The sequence below is a fragment of the Lynx canadensis genome, chromosome C2, assembly GCF_007474595.2.
Source record: "Lynx canadensis isolate LIC74 chromosome C2, mLynCan4.pri.v2, whole genome shotgun sequence".
NCBI classification, from domain to species: domain Eukaryota; kingdom Metazoa; phylum Chordata; class Mammalia; order Carnivora; family Felidae; genus Lynx; species Lynx canadensis.
The window spans coordinates 110,898,435-110,921,205 of record NC_044311.2 but is presented as its reverse complement, the minus strand read 5'-3'; the positions used below and the strand labels follow the sequence as shown (position 1 = coordinate 110,921,205).

At 38.4% G+C, this 22,771-nt stretch overlaps 1 protein-coding gene across 2 annotated transcripts in view; it reads left to right on the top strand.

Moving 5' to 3' along the window:
- NIT2 (nitrilase family member 2) overlaps window positions 1–22,771 on the top strand; it is a 56,379-nt gene that overhangs the window by 15,764 nt on the left and 17,844 nt on the right. The window contains exons 8-10 of one of the 2 annotated variants that reach the window (XM_030328927.1): window positions 456–554; window positions 2,698–2,753; window positions 3,102–4,822. In XM_030328927.1, coding sequence (XP_030184787.1) covers window positions 456–554; window positions 2,698–2,753; window positions 3,102–3,193 — 247 coding nt within the window. In that variant the 3' untranslated portion in view covers window positions 3,194–4,822. Of the gene's footprint in view, window positions 1–455; window positions 555–2,697; window positions 2,754–3,101; window positions 4,823–22,771 lie in introns of those variants that run through there. The other variant, XM_030328926.1, reaches the window with a different exon arrangement.

The window sequence follows — 22,771 nt, the reverse complement described above, 5'->3', positions numbered from 1 at the left end:
CACTCCCAGTTGAGAAGTGGCTTATGCATTAAATATACTTTTAGAAGAGAGGGTTTCATGGCTTTGTTTGTTCCCTTCCATGTCTGAGCCAGCCTATCCTGTCCCAGTTTTTATTTCATTTTATTTATTTAAAATAATTTTTTTAATGTTTATTTATTTTTCAGAGAGAGAGAGAGAAAGCATGCGTGCGTGAGCAGGGGAGGGGCAGACAGGGAGACACAGAATCTGAAGCAGCCTCCAGGCTGTGAGCTGTCAGCACACAGTCCAACACGGGGCTCAAACTCAGAAACTGTGAGAGCATGACCTGAGCTGAAGTCCGACGCTTAACGAACTGAGCCACCCAGGCACCCCCCACTCCGTTCCAGTTTTTAAAAGAAGGATCTGTACCCTTGGGATAGAAAAATGTTGCCAATATATAATATATGAATTACCTCTTTTCTGTCTGTCGACAACAGGGCTGTTGATAATCAGGTATATGTGGCCACGGCATCTCCTGCCCGGGATGATCAGGCCTCCTATGTTGCCTGGGGACACAGCACTGTTGTGAGTCCTTGGTGAGTTGGCTAAGCGGGGAAAGGCTCTCCAGGAGCTTGGGAGAGATTGCACTGGGGGGGGGGGGTGGGTTGTCTGATTCCCCACCAGCCCTGCCCCTTCCCAGCCCCCCATCCTCACATGCCTCCTAGGTCTCCACTTCGTCTGAGAGAGACACTTGTACTTGGAAACCACATGAGAAAGAATTGGGCCTGCTGTCTTTCTTGATTGAGGATTTGACCTTAGCCCTCTTCTGAGCTTCTGAGTAGCTTTTGTTATCAGTCAGACTTGGATCACATGGGGGAAGCACGGCAGCAGTCATGGTGGGTGATTTTAGTAAAAGAGGCCCTCGGGTTGTTGGCTTTTGGTTAAAATTTAAGCTAGGTGATTAGTTCTAGAGCAGAAATGGGTTATAGGGTGAGGATTTTGCTCCCTGCCTAATGATTAGAAGATGGGGGAGGATGGGTTCATTTAAGCAAAACTGTGACCTTGTCCTCTGTGAGAGTGTAAAGCATTGTCTTAGAGAAGCCAGCATGGGAGTTCTCCCACCTGCACACCCAGTTGTATGTTACTGTACGTAACTCATGGTCTGTACTTGAATGGTTTCCACAGCACTTTCACACACATGGCCTCCATGTGAACGAGACTTTTCCTATGTTAAGCTCAGTTTATAGATGGTAGAATTGAAGTTCGTGGGATAAAATAGCCAGAACTGGTGTTTAGATTCAGGACTTCTGACTTTAGAACTCGGATTTATTCCATACCACTCACACATCTATATGATTACACACATACTGCTGTGTATTTACATAATTTCAGGATAAATATGCCAGTAACAAGGCTGAGAAGGGTTATATATCACTAGGGTATGTCTGAAATTCTCTCTTCTGACCTTCTAGGCCCCAAAGATGAAAGAATGTGATAGGGGAAGGCCTTGGAAGATAAGACCAGTGAGAGATTCCAGGGAGCCTCCTGCATATTAGGATTTGGAAGGCACTGGCAGACTGGAAGGATTAAGTTGTCTTGAACATTTTCTTAAACTCGGTTCAAGTTCCTCTGTTCATTTGTTAGTGACAGGCTTCCTGGCCTTCTGGGCAGCTCTGCTTCCCTGCTAGGGTTCTCCTGATGAACTTCATTGCTGATCAGGCTGGCTGCTTCTGACACAAAGTAGTTGTACTTTATTCTTTTCAGAATTCTACCTGTAGGACTTGGGGGCCCTCGGTCTTATATTGACATCAGGAATGGCTGCCTGGGGTTAACCCAGAGAGGGAGATCTTTGAATGCCAGAGCAAATGGGGAAGAAATAGAAAAGAATAAAAATGAATTCAGTTAAGTGGCATTAATGATGATGTTTGTAGCTCATTTGTGCCAAAAATTTGTTTGTGGCCATCTGGGAAATGGAACCAATTACTGTATCAGATTGTTTGTTAGGTCAGATTACTTTATTTTGTGCTTTGGAGAAATTTCATTTCACTAGATGTTTTTGAAGCCCTGCTTTGGGCCAAGAGACTCAGCACTGGAATCTTTTCCACATCAGCCTTTCCCCAGATTTGGGAAGGAGTGTTCCTGTTTCTAAGTGTGAGGCTCCTCTCCTATTGCGGTGTGCTTTACACACCACTTCTATCCAGACCCCAGGCTGAAACCTTTCCTTCAAAAACTGAAACCCAATAACATAGGGACCCAGGGACCACAGGCACAAGGCCAGAGATCCAGGCAGCACAGGGCTGTGCTCAGACCCAACCTTACCATCCCCAGCCTCGGAAAGCATGAAGGAGCAGAGCCAGACCACCCTCCCGAAAGGGGTCTTTCTGATCTGCACTCAGGAAGGGACAGGACAGAGCTTCCCACTGTTTACAGGTAGCTCTGTTTTCAGAGGTTTGTAATCATGGAGGAACTACCATTTCCTAGCAGCTGGCAGTTTACAGAACATACTCTGTAATCTAAGTCCTCACAGAGCTCTGATTTCCACTTTATAGACTAGGAAATGGAGAGTGCAGGTGACTTAGCACAAGGCCAAATGGCTACTTAAATGGTGGAACAGGAATTTATGTCCCTCCTTTCTTGTCTTTAATCTCAGATTCCTTCCCTGAGGCCTGAGGTGGGACAAAATAGGGATCCTGATACCCACAAACATTAGTGACCTACTCCCTTCCGAATCTCTTTCAGGGGAGATGTCCTTGCCAAGGCTGGCACTGAAGAGACCATCGTGTATTCAGACATAGGTAAGATCTGCTGCGGCACAGTTGAGGTCTCTGGCGTCCCCATTGGTCTGAGGTGATTCCTAGCTGTGAAGCTCCTGTCGCTTGGAGGAGCTCCCTTGTGCCACCTTCTCGTTTATCCTTGGTTCTCTGGCCAAACCCTGGGGGCTATAATTCCGGTTGAGTTTTCTTGGTTTGGTTTGAAATAACTCCAGCGGGACCGCCAGGTCACCGGGTGCCTTTGGACAAGGCCTCTATATTCCTGAGTTACTTGCCGAGACTCTGGTGGTTTTTATACTGTTTGGGGAAGAAATTCTCATTGGTTAGTGAGGAGTTACATCCTATTAATAGTACACTTTCCTGTTTTTGCAGACCTGAAGAGGTTGGCTGAAATACGCCAGCAAATCCCCATTTTTAGCCAGAAGCGATCAGACCTTTATGCAGTGGAGGCGAAAAAGCCCTAAGGTTTATGCTTCTAACATGTCATGAAAAACAGGATGATGTTTCTGCAATGTAATCAACTCCCTGTTGAATTCTTTAAGGAGATTTTTTTTTTTTTTCTAATTTCAGACTTTTCCTTTGTTGGGAACTCTCTATTGAGATGATGGAGCATTAACACATGATATTTTTCACACCATATTAGATAGTTAAAAAGGGCTCAGGCTAGCCTTGCGAGCAGAAGGAAAAGGAGATGGCTATAACTCCCATACTAAGTTGCTTCATAGCAGTTGGTGAAAGTATCAGATCTTGGTATCCTGGTGGCTGCTTCACCTGGTACCCATAGATTTATGTCACATACCGCTTATCTCACTGCTGGGGTTAGAATCCATTATGTAGAAAATTTGGTCTGGTGCCACTCTCTTTTGAGTAGGACGTTGAAGTTTATATTTTTAGTCTGTGAGTAGCTATGGAAAGCAAGGTTATGGACCCTTGGTGTTTGCTAGAGGAGATGGCAGCCCCATCCCTTCCCGGCAGCCTTGGGGCTCTTCAAATTCAAGAAGGAGCCAATGAATCAACCCCAGACCCTCCTGGTCTTAGAGAAAAGGTAGTATCAACAGGGAGTCCTGTGGAAGAATGGCAGCAGTGGCATTTGGTCAAGGCAACTAAAGTATGAGTCTCTAAAAGATTTTCTTGATGGGGTGAGTGTCTGAAAATATCTTTGTCTTTTTGCTTTTCTCCCTAGTAACACTTTCTAGCTTGATGAAGGCAAGCTAGTGGTTTTAGCCTAGTGGTTTTCAGAATCCTTTTGCACAATTAAAAATTAAGGATTCCAATGAACTTTGTTTTTATGTATGTTACAGTTGGTGGTGGGCTAATAAACATTTAACAACCAGCTGTCCCCCACCCCCCAAAAAAAGGCCCTGATTTTGCAGTAGTTGCAGTAGTATTTGCCAATTTCCTTGGTATAAATACTTTCACTGTGGCCAAGTACAGACTATCAAGATGACCCCTCTAAACACAGAGCTGGAAATAGATGCACAGTGGGCACTTCTGAGCTGGTGTAATCCTGCTCTAGCACACCACTGTTTACATATGTAGAGATATTTATCATCCTGGAAAATAAAACAAAACCTTACAATAATACACAAGCACACATTCTGTTAGCTATAAGAGTGATGATATCATCATGTGTCATTTAACCCTTGGGAACTGGCATTGTATACCCAGAGGAGTACAGGAGTGAAAAAGGCAAATGACGTTTTAAAATTAAGTCTACAATTTGGTAAAATTTGACACATGTATACATCCATGAAAGCGCTCACATCAAGATAATGAACCCTCCCCTGGTGTTTTCTTAAGCTGTTATGTAATCCCTTCAGCCACTCTTCTCCTCCCCAGGCAATCACTGATCAGCTTTGTCACTGTAGATTAGTTTGAATTTTCTATAATAACCCAAAAGTGGAATCATGCCATATGTATACTTTTTTACATCTTCTTTCACTCATCGTAATTACTAGGGGACTCATTCCTGTGTGTATCACTCATTTCTTTTTTATTGCTGAATGGTAGTCCACTGTATTTATCTGTTCACCTGTTGATAGACATTCGACTTTTTAGTTTTTGGCTATTAGAAATAAAGCTGCTAGAAAACATTTTGTACAAATTGTTCATTTTTCTTGAGTAAATATCTAGGAGTGGAATGGCAGGGGCCTATGTGTATTTCATTTTCCGAAGTGACTGTGCCATTTTATTTCTTGCCATCCGTCTGTCAGTGTCCCGGTTGCTCCGCATCCTCACCAGTATTTGGTGTGATAATTTGATTTTAGCTCTTTTAATGTGCATGTGATGTGATTTCATTGTGGTTTTACTTTGTATTCTCCTGATGATTAATAGTGCTGATCATCTTTTCCTGTGCTTTTCCTGTATCCTTTTCAGTGAGGTGTCCCTTCATATCTTTTCCCCCTGTTTTGGTTCAGTTATTTATCCTTGTATTGATCAGTAAGAGTTCTTTATATACTCTAGTTAAAAACCATCTGTCGCGTGTCATGTTTTACAAATATATTCTCCAAGTCTGAGAAAAAAAAAGTCTTCATTTTTTTAAAAAGTATTGTTTACAGAGCAAAAGTTTTTAATTACCAGTGAAGGCTGGTTAATTGCTTTTTCTTCTTTTGAAGTTTGTCTTTTTTATGTTGAGAAAACAGAAGGCCATGGGGGAAGGGAAGAGGAAAAAATAGTTACAAACAGAGAAGGAGGGAAGCAAACCATAAGAGACTCTTAAATACAGAGACCAAACTGAAGATTGGTGGCGGGGGAGGGGGGGAGGAGAGGCGTAAATTGACTGATGGGCATTGAGGAGGGCACTTGTTGGGATGAGCACTGGGTGTTGTGTGTAAGCGATGAATCACAGGAATCTACCCCTGAAACCAAGAGCACACTGTTTACACTGTATGTTAGCTAACTTGACAATAAATTATTTTAAAAAAATGTTGTATTTAAGAAATTGCCAAACTAGATGTCACTAACTTCCTATGTTTTCTTTTGAAAGTTTTATACTTTTAGCTCTTATATTTGGGCCTATGATCCATTTTTTTAAGTTTATTTTGAGAGACAGCACAAATGGGGGAAGGGCAGAGAGAGGGGAGAGAGAATATCAAGCAGGTTTCTGTACTGCCAGCACAGAGCCCGACTTGGGGCTCGATCCCATTAACCAGAGACCCTGATCTGAGCTGAAATCAAGAGTTGGTCACTTAACCAACTGAGCCACCCAGGCGTCCTATGATCCATTTTGAATAGTTAGTTTTCTATATATGGTGTGAGTGAAGAGTCAAGATTCTTTTCTTTCTTTCCCGTCCCTCCCCACCCCCCACCCCCCGCCCCCAACTATCCAGCTGGTCCATCACCATTTGTTGAAGATTATTTTATTCTCATTGAATTGCCTTGGCAGCTTTATGGAAAAAGAATTGGCTGTATTTATCTTGATCTACTTCTGTGTTCTCCTGTTTCATGAATTTATTCATCTATTTTTACACAAATAACTGTTGATTATTGTAGCTTTATAATAAATATTAAAGTCTGGAAGTATTGGTCTTCCAGCTCTTTTTTTGTTTTGACTATTTTAAGTCTTTTACATTCCCATATAAATTTCAGAATGAGAGTGTAAATTTCTACAGAAGAAAAGCTTGTTGGCATCTTGATTGGGATTATGTTGAATCCATAGAACAGTTTTGTGGAAAATTGACATCTTAATATCAACCCATGAACGTGAGCTATGTTCTCCCTTATTTAGGCCTTTAATTTGTCTTAGCAATGATTGTTTGTTTCAGTGTAAAGGTAATATATATCTTTTGTCAGATTTATCCACAGGGACTACATATTTTTGATGCTGTAGTATTGTTTTAGAAACTTCAATTTCCAATTTTTCATAGCTAGTAAAAATATAATTTATTCCTGTATTTGATCTTACATCTTGCAACCTCACTAAACTCACTCTAGCAACATTTTGGGGGTAGGTTTTGCATTTTTTTTTTTTTTTTTTTTTTACATAGATGATCATGTCTGCAAATGAAGACAGTTTGTAAAATAAATAGGCTTGTTCCTTTCCAATCTGGTTCCTATTTATTCATTCATTCATTTATATATTTATTCATTAAATAATTAAATTATTCATTTTTTCATTCATTTAATTATGGCCTATGGCATTGGCTAGAAGTTCCAGAACAATGTTGAGTAGAAGTAGTGAGTGGGCATAAGTTGTATTGGTCCTGATGTTACAACATGTAACCTTTCATAGATGCCATCTATCAGGTTGGGGAAATTCCCTTTTATTGCTATGTGCGGAGAGTTTTTATCAGGATAGGATGCTGGAATTTTTTAAATGCCTTTCCATTCTTCATTGAGACAAACATGTCTTTTTTTTCTTCTTTAGACTGTTTATATTGTGAATTACATTGATTGATTTTGAAGGTGTAAAACCTTCCATTCTTTGCATAAACTTCACTTGACCATAATGAATTAAAGTCCTTTGTTATATATTGTTGAATTTAATTTGCTAATGTTTTAAGAAGTTTTGCATCTCTGTTCATAAGGGAGTTTGGTCTGTTGTTTTCTTGTAATACTTCTTTCTGGTTTATGTACCAGGGTCTGCTGGCCTCATAAAATGACTTGAGAAGTATTTCCTTCTCTTTAGTGGTCTAAGAATTGTGTGATAATATGCACCTTGTCTCTTAATTTTGATTATTCTGATTGGAGGTTTATCAATTTTATTGATCTTTTCATAGAACCATTTTTTGATTCCATTGATTTGTTTTTTTAAATTTTTTTAATGTTTATTTTTGAGAGAGAGAGAGAGAGACAGAGCACGAGCAGGGGAGGGCAGAGAGAGAGAGAGGCAGACACAGAATCTGAGGCAGCCTCCAGGCTCCAAGCTGTCAGCAGAGAGCCCATTGTGGGGCTCGAACTCATGAACTGTGAGATCACGACCTGAGCCGAAGTTGGTTGTTTTACTGACTGAGCCACCCAGCTGCCCCGATTCCATTGATTTTTTTTTAACCTTTTTTTTCAGATTTGATATCATTGATTTCTGCTCATTTATTTTCTTCTGCTTACTTTTGGTTTCATTCGCTCTTATTTTTCTAATTTCTTAAAGTGTGTGCTGAGTATCTTTGATTGGAGACCTTTCCTTCTTTCCAATATAGGTTAGTTTAGTGCTATAAATGGCCCAGGATTGCTTTAATTGCATGCCCAACCTTTGATATGTTGTGTTTTTATTGTCATTCAATTTAAAATATTAACCTCTAGGGGTGCCTGGGTGGCTCAGTTGGTTAGGCATTGGACTTCAGCTCAGGTTATGATCTCACAGCTGCGGAGTTCAGGACCCATGTCAGGCTCTGTGCTGACAGCTCAGAGCCTGGAGCCTAGTTCAGATACTGTGTCTCCTTCTCTCTCTCTGCCCCTCCCCTGCTCATTCTCTTGTGTCCTCTCTCTCTGTCTCTCTCTCAAACATGAAAACAATTATAAAAAAATACTGACTTTTCTTAGTCATCTTCTGTGATCCAAGGGTTGTTTGTGTTATTTAGTTTTTCTTTTTTTTTTTAATGTTTATTCATTTTTGAGTGAGAGAGAGAGAAAGAGCACATGAGCAAGGGAGAAGAAGAGAGAGAGGGAGACACAGAATTCCAAGCAGGCTCTAAGCTCTGAACTGTCAGCACAGAGCCCAATGTGGGGCTTGAACTCAGGAACGGTGAGATCATGACCTGAGTCAAAGTCGGACGCTTAACCAACTGAGCCACCCAGGCACCCCAATGTGTTATTTAGTTTTTAAAGGTTTGGGGATTTTTCCAAATCTTTCTGTCACTGATTTCTAATTTGATCCCACTGTGGCCAGATAACATACTTTGTATAATTTGAATCCTTTTAAATTTATTGAGACTGTTTTATGGGCCAGAGTATGCTTTATCTTAGTAAATGTTCCATGTGAAGTTGAAAAGAATGTATGTTGGGGCAGCTGGGTAGCTCAGTCAGTTAAGCGACTTCAGCTCAGGTCATGATCTCACAGTTTATGAGTTTGATCCCTGCATTGGGCTCTGTGCTGACAGCTCAGAGCCTGGAGCCTGCTTCAGATTCTGTGTCTCTCTCTCTCTGTCTACCCCTACCTCTCCCCTGCTCATGCTCTGTCTCTCTCAAAAATAAATAAAAAAAAAAATTAAAAAAGATTGTATATTTTAATTTTAGGTTTAGAGTATTCTATAAATGTCAATTAAATCACATTGGGTGATAATGTGACATAGTCTTCTCTGTCTATACTGATTTTCTAATTTTTGTATCAACAGAGGTGTTGATATTTCAGTATAATTATGGATTTGTCTATTTTTATACTTCTATCAGTTTTTACTTCATGTTTTTTGAAGCTCTCTTATTAGGTGCATAAATATTTAGGGCTGTTATATCATCTTGCTGAATTGACCCTTTTTCCATTTGAAGTATCTGTTTTTTGCCCATTTTACCTTTTAATTTTAACCTATTTGTGTCTTCATGTTTAAAGTGAGTTTCTGTTAAGCAGCATATAGCTGGGTCATGCATTTTTATTCAGTTTGACAATCCCTGCCTTTTAATTGGGGTATTTAGGCCATTTATATTTGTTATGATTATTGATATGGTTGTATTTAAATCTACCATCTTTTTTATTTATTTATTTTTTTTTTTTTTTAAATTTTTTTTTTTCAACGTTTATTTATTTTTGGGACAGAGAGAGACAGAGCATGAACGGGGGAGGGGCAGAGAGAGAGGGAGACACAGAATCAGAAACAGGCTCCAGACTCTGAGCCATCAGCCCAGAGCCCGACGCGGGGCTCAAACTCACGGACCGCGAGATCGTGACCTGGCTGAAGTCGGACGCTTAACCGACTGCGCCACCCAGGCGCCCCAATCTTTTTTATTTTGTATCCCATTTGTTCTACTTTTTCCTCCTATTCTTCTTCCTCTTGGATTGAGTAAATATTGTTCTGTGATTCACTTTATCTCCTTTGTTGGATTACAAGTTATAATTCTTTGTTGTCTTATTTTACTTGTTGCTCTGTGGTTTATAGTGTACATTTTTAACATCACAATCAACATTTATACAGTAATATGCCACTTGATATGTAAGAATCTTAAAGTACTATACTTCATTTTATCCCCCCTTTGTATTGTCATACATTGTACTTCAACATGTATGAATCCCACAATGCATTGCTATTTTTGTTTTAAATACCCAGTAATTATTGAAGATACTTAAAAAGCACGTAAACATCTTTTGTTTACCAACATATTTACCATTTCTGATATTCTTCCTTAGCGTAGATCCATTTTCTTTCTGCTTGAAGCACTTTAACATTTTCGGTAGTGTAGCTCTGCTGGTGATTTATTCTTTCAGCTTTTGTGTGTCTGAAAAGTTCTTATTTTGCTTTCATTTTTTAAAGATTTTTTTAAAGTTTATTTTTGAGAGAGAGCACAAGAGGGGGAGAGACAGAGAGAAAGGGAGACACAGAATCCAAACCAGGCTCCAGGCTCTGAACTGTCAGCACAGAGCCCGATGCAGGGCTTGAACTCAGAAACTACAAGATCATGACCTGAGCTGAAGTGGATGCTTCAGTTACTGAGCCACCCAGGTGCCCCTGCTTTCATTTTTTAAAATATAGTTTTGCTGATAATAGAATTCACCATTTTCCCCCCTTTGAATGCTTTAAATTTGCTTCTACACTGTTTTCTGGCTTGCATTCTAGAGGCAAAGTGTACTGTCATTATTATCCTTTCTCCCTCTCTATAATGCCTTTTTTTCCTCTGCTTTTAAGATTTTTCTCTTCATCATTAATTTTATAGAACTTGTTGTGATGTGCTTTAGTGCAGTTTTTGTTGTTGTTATCTTGTACTTAGAAGTTCTTTACTATTCTTACATGCTTGGTTTTATAATTTTCATCCAATTTAGAACATCAGCTATGATTTCTTAAAATATTAGGAACCCTTCTTAATTATGCATACATCAGGGTTCTTGGAAGTGTCCCATCAACAATGATGCTATTGTTCCCTTCCTCTCTGCCCCCCCCACCACCCAGTCTTTTTTCTGATACTTCCTTTTGGCTAGTTTCTGGGTCTTCAGTGTATTTTTTTCTTTATTGGTGTCTGATGTATCAGTATCTGTCTTTTCTTTGTTACTGTCAAGTGGTTCCTGCCTGTGCTTCAGGTAGTTTCCTCATATCCATGTGCTGATCAGTACTTAGCTGAAGATGTGAACACAGCTCTCTGCAGATCTCTTGAACCTCCTCTTTATGCAACTCTCTCCTCTCCAGTACCTCTGCCCTGTGAACTGTTACCATCTTTGCTTCCTAAGGCTGCCAACTTTCCCTCCTCAACTCAGGGAAACTGTTAACCTCCAGCCATGTTCCCTGTGCTACAACCTGGAAACTTAATAAGCTAGAGCAATTAGAGGGTTCACTTCTTTTGTTTACCTTCTCTTAGGATCACTGTCCTGAGGTCTGATGTCTGAAAACTACTGTTTCATACATAGTCTTTTTTTTAGCTATTTTGGAGGGGAGGGTAAATCTGATCCCTGTAACTCCATCTTGGCCTGAAGTAGAAGTTCCCAAATAACTTCATAATATTATAAAAAATACTTTAAAAGGCTCACTTAAAGTATTTTTAAATACTTTAAAAGATTCTTTTAAAGGATGTCAAAACTTTCAGGTAACTGTGAGCTACACTTTGAGAATCACTGCTGTGTATCCTGGTAGGCCCACAGACAAATATTTAAACTTTATAGTTTTAGGGGTGCCTGGGTGGCTCAGTCGGTTAAGTGTCTGACTTCAGCTCAAGTCATGATCTCACAGTTCGTGAGTTTGAGCCCAACATTGGGCTGTCTGCTCTCAGCACGGAGCCAGCTTCAAATCCTCTATCCTCCTCTCTGCCCCTCCCACTTTCTCTCTCAAAAATAAACATTAAAAAAATGTAAACATTATAATTTTAGTGTGATCAATTTTTTATTTTATTTTTAAAATTTTTTAAAGTTTGAGAGAGCATGAGTGCGTGAGCAAGGGAGGGGCAGAGAGGGAGAGAGAATGTTAAGCAGCCTCCATAGAGCCCGACTCAGGCCTCAAGCTCATGAATCAGTGAGTTGAAATCTAGAGTCAGATGCTTAACTGAACCACCCAGGTGGCCCTGAAACAGTTTTTTAATAGAAAATCTTGCAGTAAACCTTATATCTGTAACAATGATGAAAGAATGATCTGGCTGATGTGGGTGTGGAGAGCCTAGGAGCCCTCTGCCTTGGATTCCCTTAGTCCCCAAAAAACACCTTATGGTATTTCCTCCAAAGAGCTCAGAATAGTTTGGAAACCAATGGACAAGCCAACTTAACTATCTAGTTGAAGCTCTAGAAGGAAGGACACTTTATCTTTATGTAGCATTCCTATATCAGATAAAGCACATGGATACTAGAACTTGTTTTTGTATTTCATTAAACGCAAGTCATCTTGTCCTTTTGGTGTTATATTGGGTGATCCTGCCTTCTGGTGCATTTGAAGACTGTGAAGTAAATGAATAAAGTAGGCATCTACATTAGTGTGTTACATTTTATTCTCATACAGTATGTGGTGACATGGCCCCAGATTCTACCTTTAATAAAGTAATACTGATCAAAATGAACCCAGGATTTGGTTCGCTTGAAACAGTAGAACACTGCAATTCAAGGCCATGAAAATGTTTTGTTCAAAGGTCATTCCCCGTAATCCCTCACTTTTTGTTGAGTTAGGCAATGATACTTTTTTTGCATAATACTTTGAAGTCTGCTATCATATGTTGCAGTCTTTCTCCTGCAGTTTATTTTTTTAAAGTTTGCAATTCAGTGGTTTTAGTATATTCATAGAATTGTGTGACGATCACCACAGTCAATTTTAGAACATTTTAATCACACCAAAGAGAAATTGCATACACATTAGTAGTCATTCTCCATTTCCTGGCAATCTTCCTAGGCTGTCTCTTCTGCAGTTTAGATAAGGCAACACACTTAACTAATCGAAGTGACTCCCTTACAAAAATTATGTCCTTTTTTGAAATAAGCCAGGATATACTGGTAGTCATGAAAGTGGCCCTAAACATTGGCCTAGCTTTTTAAAGTTGAGGGCTAACAGAGAATGGGTTTTGCATTGGTTGCAAATGAGTAAATTACTAACATTACAGGGTTTAAACTGACTACTAGTCAGATTGTGACATCAAGTGGGTGTTTAGGGAAAGACTTCTTGCTGCCACCAAGAATTAGGTCTGTGCAAAGTCCACCAAGTGAAAAAAGGTTTAGACAAAGAGTTGAGGTTTCAGGATCAATGATCTCTACTGACGGTAGTTTTTATGTCTTTTATGTTGCCTCCTAAGCACTGTGGGGTGTGTTTTGGTAGTAAATGGGTCTGATGAAGCCAGGGGATGGCAAGGGAAAAGCTGTATTTTGTGATGTCTCCACTGGCCAAACATAATTGCCAGGGCAGCAGGTTTCATATGGGCTTTTTTCCTTTATGCCTTATAACCACTTTTGTGTTGCAGTTTCATATTTCTTGTCAAGTTATTATCTTGATTCAGCTCTGTATCTTTTTGATCAAAGATTGAAGGATAAGTAAAAGCTAGTTAGTTGTTGGAAGAAAGAATGTGCTTTCGGATAAAATGGTCTTGTTAAAATCAGAAATTAAAAAGTTAAGCCACACGGGCACCTGGCTGGCTCAGTTGGTGGAACGTGCAACTCTTGATCTTGGGATTGTGAGTTTAGGCCCCATGTTGGATGTAGAGATTACTTAAAAAAAAAGAAAGAAAGAAAGAAAGAAAGAAAGGAAGGAAGAGAAAGAAAGAAAGAAAGAAAGAAAGAAAGAAAGAAAGAAAGAAAGAAACTTAAGTTCTAGATCTACCATCAAATACCAAAACTCAAATGTGTGAGGACATTACTTCTTGTTCACTGATTACTTCACAGCTGGCTCATAATTCACCAAGTGAACATGAATCTGGAAAAATGGAGCATGGTGGGCAAGGTGTAGTAATATTCTAAGTGTTGTGATGCCTAGCTCTTCTTGAAATATTTTAAACCTACAAATGTGTTCCTTTGTGCTCAACTATTATTACTATTGTATCTGTAGAGTCATTCTCCCTTAAAACTATACCATCCTATAAAAAAAACTCCCTTTTTTTTACTACATTTCTTTTTATTATTACTAATTTATCAAAATGTTACAGTATTTTCAGGTGTACAACATAATGAGTCAGTAAGTCGTACATTATGCTGTGCTCACCTCAAGGGTGACTACCTCTGTCACCACACAGCACTACTACAATATTGTTGACTATATTCCTTCTACTGTACCTTTCATCCCTATGACTTACTCATTCTGTAACTGGAAGTCTGTGTCTCCTACTTTCTTTCACCCATTTTGCACACCCCACCTCCCTCCACACCCCTGCAACCATCAGTTGTCTGTATTTATGAACCTCTTTCTGCTTTTTGTTTATTCATTTGGTTTTTAGATTCAACATATAAATGAAATCATATGGTATTTGTCTTTCTCTGATTTATTTAGCATAATACTCTTTAGGTCCACGCATGTTGTCTCAGAGGCAAGTTCTCATCCATTTTATGGCTAATATTCCATTGTACATATAGATCATATCTTTATGCATTCCTCTATGGACGTTTGGGTTGCTTGCATTTTTTTGGTTATTATAAATGCTGTAGTATACATAGAGGTGTATATAACTTTTTAAATTAGTGCTTTTGTGGTTGTGTGTGTGTGTGTGTGTGTGTGTGTAAATACCCAATAGTGGAATTACTCGGTTATATGGAATTTCTATTTTTAATTTTTTAGAGGAACCTCCATACCATTTTTCACAGTGCCTGCACTAATTCCATACAAATTTTAGTATTATCCTATTACAGTGACAAATGCTTTGGTATATTCATAGGGATTGCATTGAATCTGTAGTTTACTTTGGGTAGAATGGACATTTTAACAAGATTGGTTCTTCCAATCGTGAGCATAGGAAATCTTTACATTTGTGTCATTTTCAATGTCTTTCATCATTGTTTTATAGTCTTCAGAGTACACATCTTTCACCACGTTGGTTAAGTTTATTTCTAGGTATTCTTTTTAAAAAAATTTTTTTTAATCTTTATTTTTGAGAGAGACAGAGTGGGAGTGGGAGAGGAACAGAGAGGGAGGGAGACACAGAATCCAATGCAGGTTCCAGGCTCTGAGCCATCAGCACAGTACCCAGTGCGGGGCTTGAGCTCATGAACCGTGAGATCATGGCCTGAGCCGAAGCCAGACACTTAACCGACTGAGCCACCCAGGCGCCCCAAGGTATTGTATTCTTTTTGATGCAATTGTAAATTAAATTTTTTTCTTAATTTCTCTAATTTCTTAATTTCTTAATTTCTCTTTCTGCTACTTCATTATTAGTGTATAGAAGCTCAGCTGATTTGTGTTAATTTTTTTTTGTTTTGTTTTTTTTTGATTTGTGTTAATTTTGTATTCATTATTCCTAATAGTTTTTTTGGTGGAGTCTTTAGGGTTTCCTCTGTCTAGTATGTCTCTGCAAATAGTGACACTTTAACTACTTCTTTACCAGTTTGGATGTCTTTTATTCCTTTTTTCTTGTCTGATTCCTGTGACTAGGACTAGGACTTCCAGTAGTAATGTTGAATAAAAGTGGTGAGGCTATCAGATATCTTTGTCTTGTGTCTGGTCTTAGAGGAAAACTTCTGGGTTTTTACCTTTGAATATGATGTTAGCTGTGGTTTTTTTCACATACGACCTTTATTATGTTGATATGATTCCTCAAAATCCACTTTATTGAGAGTTTGTATCATGAATGGGTATTTAATTTTGTCAGATGCTTTTTCTGCATCTCAGATGATATGATTCATATCCTTCGTTTTGTTCATGTGGTGTTATGTTGATTGATTTGCAAATAGCCATCCTTGCATCCCTGGAATAAATACCACTTGATTGCAATGAATTATCCTTTTAATGTATTGTTGAATGTAGTTTGCTAATATTTTGTTGAGGAGTTTTGCATCTGTGTTCAGAGATATTGGACTGTAGTTTTCTTCCTTAGTAGTGCCTTTGTCTAGTTTTGATACCAAGGTAATGCTAGCCTTGAAAATGTACTTGGAAGCTTTCCTTCCTCTTCTATTTTGGAATAATTGAGGGGAGTAGGTATTATCTCTTGTTTAAATGTTTGGTTGAATTCACCTGTGAATTCATCTGGTCCTGGACTTTCCTTTGTCAGTTTTTTGATTACGAATTCAATTTTGTTACTAGTAATTGGTCTGTTCAGATTTTCTAATTCTTTGTGATTCAGGTTTTTTTTTCCTATTTATTTATTTATTTACTTAAATTTATATCCAAGTTAGCATATAGTGCAACAGTGATTTCAGGAGTAGATTCCTTAATGCCCCTTACCCATTTAGCCCATCCTGCCTCCCACAACCCCTCCAGTAACCCTCTGTTTTCCATATTTAAGAGTCTCTTATGTTTTGTCCTCCTCCCTGTTTTTGTTTTTTTTTTTTTTTTAATATATGAAATTTATTGTCAAATTGGTTTCCATACAACACCCAGTGCTCATCCCAAAAGGTGCCCTCCTCAATACCCATCACCCACCCTCTTCTCCCTCCCACCCCCCATCAACCCTCAGTTTGTTCTCAGTTTTTAACAGTCTCTTATGCTTTGGCTCTCTCCCACTCTAACCTCTTTTTTTTTTTTTTTTTTCCTTCCCCTCCCCCATGGGTTCCTGTTAAGTTTCTCAGGATCCACATAAGAGTGAAACCATATGGTATCTGTCTTTCTCTGTATGGCTTATTTCACTTAGCATCACACTCTCCAGTTCCATCCACATTGCTACAAAAGGCCATATTTCATTTTTTCTCATTGCCACGTAGTATTCCATTGTGTATATAAACCACAATTTCTTTATCCATTCATCAGTTGATGGACATTTAGGCTCTTTCCATAATTTGGCTATTGTTGAGAGTGCTGCTATGAACATTGGGGTACAAGTGCCCCTATGCATCAGTACTCCTGTATCCCTTGGATAAATTCCTAGCAGTGCTATTGCTGGGTCATAGGGTAGGTCTATTTTTAATTTTCTGAGGAACCTCCACACTGCTTTCCAGAGCGGCTGCACCAATTTGCATTCCCACCAACAGTGCAAGAGGGTTCCCGTTTCTCCACATCCTCTCCAGCATCTATAGTCTCCTGATTTGTTCATTTTGGCCACTCTGACTAGTGTGAGGTGATACCTGAGTGTGGTTTTGATTTGTATTTCCCTGATAAGGAGCGACCCTGAACATCTTTTCATGTGCCTGTTGACCATCCGGATGTCTTCTTTAGAGAAATGTCTATTCATGTTTTCTGCCCATTTCTTCACTGGGTTATTTGTTTTTCGGGTGTGGAGTTTGGTGAGCTCTTTATAGATTTTGGGTACTAGCCCTTTGTCCGATATGTCATTTGCAAATATCTTTTCCCATTCCGTTGGTTGCCTTTTAGTTTTGTTGGTTGTTTCCTTTGCTGTGCAGAAGCTTTTTATCTTCATAAGGTCCCAGTAATTCACTTTTGCTTTTAATTCCCTTGCCTTTGGGGATGTGTCGAGTAAGAGATTGCTACGGCTGAGGTCAGAGAGGTCTTTTCCTGCTTTCTCCTCTAAGGTTTTGATGGTTTCCTGTCTCACATTCAGGTCCTTTATCCATTTTGAGTTTATTTTTGTAAATGGTGTGAGAAAGTGGTCTAGTTTCAACCTTCTGCATGTTGCTGTCCAGTTCTCCCGTCACCATTTGTTAAAGAGGCTGTCTTTTTTCCATTGGATGTTCTTTCCTGCTTTGTCAAAGATGAGTTGGCCATACGTTTGTGGGTCTAGTTCTGGGGTTTCTATTCTATTCCATTGGTCTATGTGTCTGTTTTTGTGCCAATACCATGCTGTCTTGATGATGACAGCTTTGTAGTAGAGGCTAAAGTCTGGGATTGTGATGCCTCCTGCTTTGGTCTTCTTCTTCAAAATTACTTTGGCTATTCGGGGCCTTTTGTGGTTCCATATGAATTTTAGGATTGCTTGTTCTAGTTTCGAAAAGAATGCTGGTGCAATTTTGTTTGGGATTGCATTGAATGTGTAGATAGCTTTGGGTAGTATTGACATTTTGACAATATTTATTCTTCCAATCCATGAGCAGGGAATGTCTTTCCATTTCTTTAAATCTTCTTCAATTACCTTCATACGCTTTCTATAGTTTTCAGCATACAGATCCTTTACATCTTTGGTTAGATTTATTCCTAGGTATTTTATGCTTCTTGGTGCAATTGTGAATGGGATCAGTTTCTTTATTTGTCTTTCTGTTGCTTCATTGTTAGTGTATAAGAATGCAACTGATTTCTGTACATTGATTTTGTATCCTGCAACTTTGCTGAATTCATGTATCAGTTCTAGCAGACTTTTGGTGGAGTCTATCGGATTTTCCATGTATAATATCATGTCATCTGCAAAAAGCGAAAGCTTGACTTCATCTTTGCCAATTTTGATGCCTTTGATTTCCTTTTGTTGTCTGATTGCTGATGCTAGAACTTCCAGCACTATGTTAAACAACAGCGGTGAGAGTGGGCATCCCTGTCGTGTTCCTGATCTCAGGGAAAAAGCTCTCAGTTTTTCCCCGTTGAGGATGATGTTAGCTGTGGGCTTTTCATAAATGGCTTTTATGATCTTTAAGTATGTTCCTTCTATCCCGACTTTCTCAAGGGTTTTTATTAAGAAAGGGTGCTGGATTTTGTCAAAGGCCTTTTCTGCATCGATTGACAGGATCATATGGTTCTTTATATATTTTTTTGCTTCCCTTCCATTATGTTCATCTGTTTTGTATCTGAAAAGTCCTCATGTGAGTGAAGTCATAGGATATATGCCTTTCTCTGACTAATTTCGCTTGGCATAATATACTCTAGTTCCATCCACATAGTTGCAAATGGCAAGATTTCATTCTTTTTGATTGCTGAGTAATACTCCATTGTATGTATGTATGTATGTATGTAATTCATTTTTTAAAGAACATATGTTTCTAGGAATTTATCCATTTCTTCAGGGTTGTCCAGTTTGCTGCTAATTTTTTTTATTGTAATCCTTTGCATTTCTGTGGGTGTTGTCACTTTTCCTCTTTCACTTCTGATTTTATTTTTGTCCTTTTTTTAAATCTGACTGAAGATTTATCAATATTTATTTATTCAGAGAACTGACTCTTGGTTTCATTGATCTTTTCTTTTTCAGTCTCTATTTCATGTATTTCTGCCCTGACCTATATTATTTCCTTCCTTCTCCTAACCTTGAGATTTTATTTTCTTCTTTTTCTAGTTCTTTTAGGTGTAAGTTTACATTGTTAATTTGAGATTTTTCTCAAAGATTTTGGACTGCTGTGTTTTCATTTTCATTTTTCTATGTGTAGTTTTGTTTTTTTTATTTTCTCTTTGATTTCTTTGTAACTCATGGGTTGTGTAGTTGCATATGGTTTAGTTTCTATGTTTATATTTTTACTGGTTTTGTTCTTGTGATTGATTTCTGGTTTCATATCATTGTTGGAAATAATGCATGATATGCCTTTAACCTTCTTAAACTTACTGAGATTTGGCTGTTGGAGTGATCCCTTTATTATGTAGTGGTCTTCTTTTTGTCTTGTTATAGTCTTTGTTTTAAAGTCTATTTTGTCTATTGCTACCTGGCTTTCCCCCGTTCCCCCCATTTCTATTTGCATGGTATATCTTTTTCTAGCCTTTCATTTTCAGTCTGTATGTGTCTTTAGGACTGAAGTGAGTCTCTTGTAGACACCATATAGATGGCTTTTTTCCCCATCCATTCTGCCACTCTCTCTTTTGATTGGACATTTAGACCATTTACATTTAAAGTAATTATTGATATGTACTTATTGCCATTTTGTTAGTTGTTTCCTGGATGTTTTTGTATTTTTTTGTTTCTTTTCTTGCTCTTTCCTTGTGATTGATGACTTTCTATAGTGTTAAGCTTGGCTTTCTTTCTCTTTATTTTTGTGTATCTGTTAGAGGTTTTGGGTTTGTGGTTACTATGAAGTTCATATATAGGATTCTAAGTATCTGACAAACTATATCAAGTTGGTGGTCATTTAAGTTTGAACACATTCTTCTTTTTTACTCCTGTGTGTTTTAGGTGTATGTTGTCATATTTTACATCTTTTTAATTCATAATTTTTTTACTTCTACTTATGGCCTTACCCCACCTCCCCCATCTCCCCCAATTAAGTACCTTTAACATTTCGTGTAAGACCAGAACTCCTTTTACTTTTGTTTGGGAAACTCTTTATCTCTCCTTCAATTCTAAATGATAACCTTGACTGGTGGAGTATTCCTGATTGTAGTTCTTTGAATATATCATGCCACCTCCTTCTGGTCTATTAAGTTTCTGCTGAAAAATCATCTGATAGCCTTATGGAGTTCCCCTTATATATAACTTTTGCTTCTCTTTTACAACTTCTAAAATTCTTTTTATCTTTAAACTTTGCCATTTTAATTATTATGTGTTTTGGTGTAGACCTCCTGAGGTTCATTTAGTTTAGAACTGCCCTTTTTTTCTTTTTTTTAAACACATTTCTTAAAGGAGTCATTTCGGCTTACTAGTCCATTCTGATCTTTCAGTTACTTTTCAGAGCCTGGCAGCCAGAGTCTGCCCTCACCATTCCAATGACACTTACCTGATGAAGATTACTGATGATCTATTTGTAGACTTGTTCATTTGACCTCTCTGAAACCTAACACCATCAATGTGACCTTGGTCTCACTGTGGTAAGTGGTCTGACCACTTTTTCATTGCCACCTTTTTCCCTTAGATGTTGATGTTTCCCAAAGTTTTATTTTTAGCCCATTTTAATTTTAATTTTCTCCTGAAGTAAGCTCATCTACATGTTGTCTTAAATATATGCTGATAATTCTCAAACATGTAGCTACACTATTGGCATCTTCTCACCAGTTTTGAAACACAAAAGCTTCATCTTGCTGGACTCAGAGGCTTATTTCAACTCATACTCATAATGTCTCTTCACTTAGGTTTCATTTTTAAATTCTGGTGGTTTCCCCATCTTTTAGAAAGCTCTTTACCCAAATACTACTTATCCCTCAAGTCTTAGCAGAATTCATTACTGTTGTGTTTCCATACCACATTTTATAGAACTTTATGGCACCAATTTTGTCATCTTAGTTTTGGAGTTCCTCAAGGCCTTTATGCTCTTTTCGTGGCTAGTCCTCACCATGATGGGTGCTCAGTAAAAACAAGTTGAATTGGAGTGACTTTTTTTCCTACAGATTGCACTAATACATGTACAAGTTTTCTGGCTAAATAAGTTTTCTACGTTTGCTGGAATCATTTCTTTACCCTAAAGGATTCTAATTGGGTAAGATCTGGGACATGGTATAACTTCATGTAACTTAGAGCTGGGTGGGACCTTCATTTACTTAAGATAATGCAACCGGTGGAAAGCAACGTTAGTTAGAACTTAAGTCACTTCATGCTGAGGCCATTAATACTTTTCCCTGCACCATGCTATCGTCCCAGATAGACAGCATAATCCTCTGAACTGGTGAAAGATTAAGCTTGAGGTGAATAGAAGGTAAAAACATGTAGAGATGGGTAATCATTTCTCAGTGAGTCTCTTAAGTTTCTGCCTGTCTTGTGAACAGAGGCATTTCTTCCAGACTGCCCTTTCAAAGCAGTTTGAAAGTTTTGGAATATAGAGACTGTCTCTTTCTGGAGCTTAGGACAGGTTTATTTACAAACCAGTATAATAAAAATGTTTTCCTCTGCTACCAAAGTCAGGCAGCTTTGCTTGCAATCAGCCCATTAAGATTTGAGTTTCCTATGTTCGGAGTCTCTCATCTGTGACACAGTCCCACTGCCCATGCAGCATCCACTTAGATTATTTCAGATCATCTCCATAGTATCTGGGGTACAAGGGAAGCAAAGCGAACATGAAGCTTTCTGTTCTTAATTAAGTCCATGTCTCTGACCTAGGATCTCAAGTCCTAGGTAAAATCTTAGATCCTTCACAATTCTTGACATAAGGCAGACACTCGGAGATAAAATTGGGTACAAGTTGTTTAATACAGCAGTTCATTGATAATTTAGACAATGGGACATCTCTGCAGAGAATCTTACGTACTTTGTCCAGTCCCCGTACTTTAAACTTTTCATGATGCTCAGATGTTAGTTTTAGTCATGGTCTTTCCCCCCTACACTTGCTCTGGAAGCCTTTTGTATCTGTTGAGCCCTCCCATGGCTTCTAGGACAATGCTTGCACAGAGTTCTGTTTTCTTCCAGTGCCAACAAAAGAACTGGCAAGATTAAGTGCTCTGCACTCTGAAAGGCAGTAGTCATGTTGGTCCTTAGTGTGTTCCCACCTTTAGCTTCCTCCCCTCCTTTGGTTGGTGACAGGCACCACTGCCATTTCTGTCCCAGTGATCAGCAGGACCTTAAATACCCTCTAGCATGAAGACCATCTAGAAAGAATACTAGCTGTCAATCCCCAATAGAATTTGTGCTCTGTCACCTTAAAGTACACCAGAGTGTAGTTATTTTTCATATTGTCTAATTTCAACACTTAAAAAAAATACTTGGAAATAGTGTCATTCCTTTCATGTTTCTTTTATATATTGGCAGAGGCATCTCCACTTTTTCTTTATTAACATAGTGTTATGTTAGTTTCAGGCACGAGTATAATGATTTAACAACTCTATATGTTAGTCCTCATTATGGTATGTGTACTCTTAATCCCCTTCACCTATTTCAGTTATCCCTCCCTTCCTTCTGGTGACCATTTGGTGTATAGAAATGTGGTTTGTCTCTTTTTTCTTTGTTGTTTCTTAAATTCTACATGAGTGCAATCATATGGTATTTTTCTAATGTATCTCACTTAGCATTATACCCTCTAGATCCATCCATGTTGTTACAAATGGCATGATTTCATTCTATTTTGTGTCTAATATACCACTATATGTGTGTGTTATATCTACCTATCTATACATATATATATACATATATAAATATAT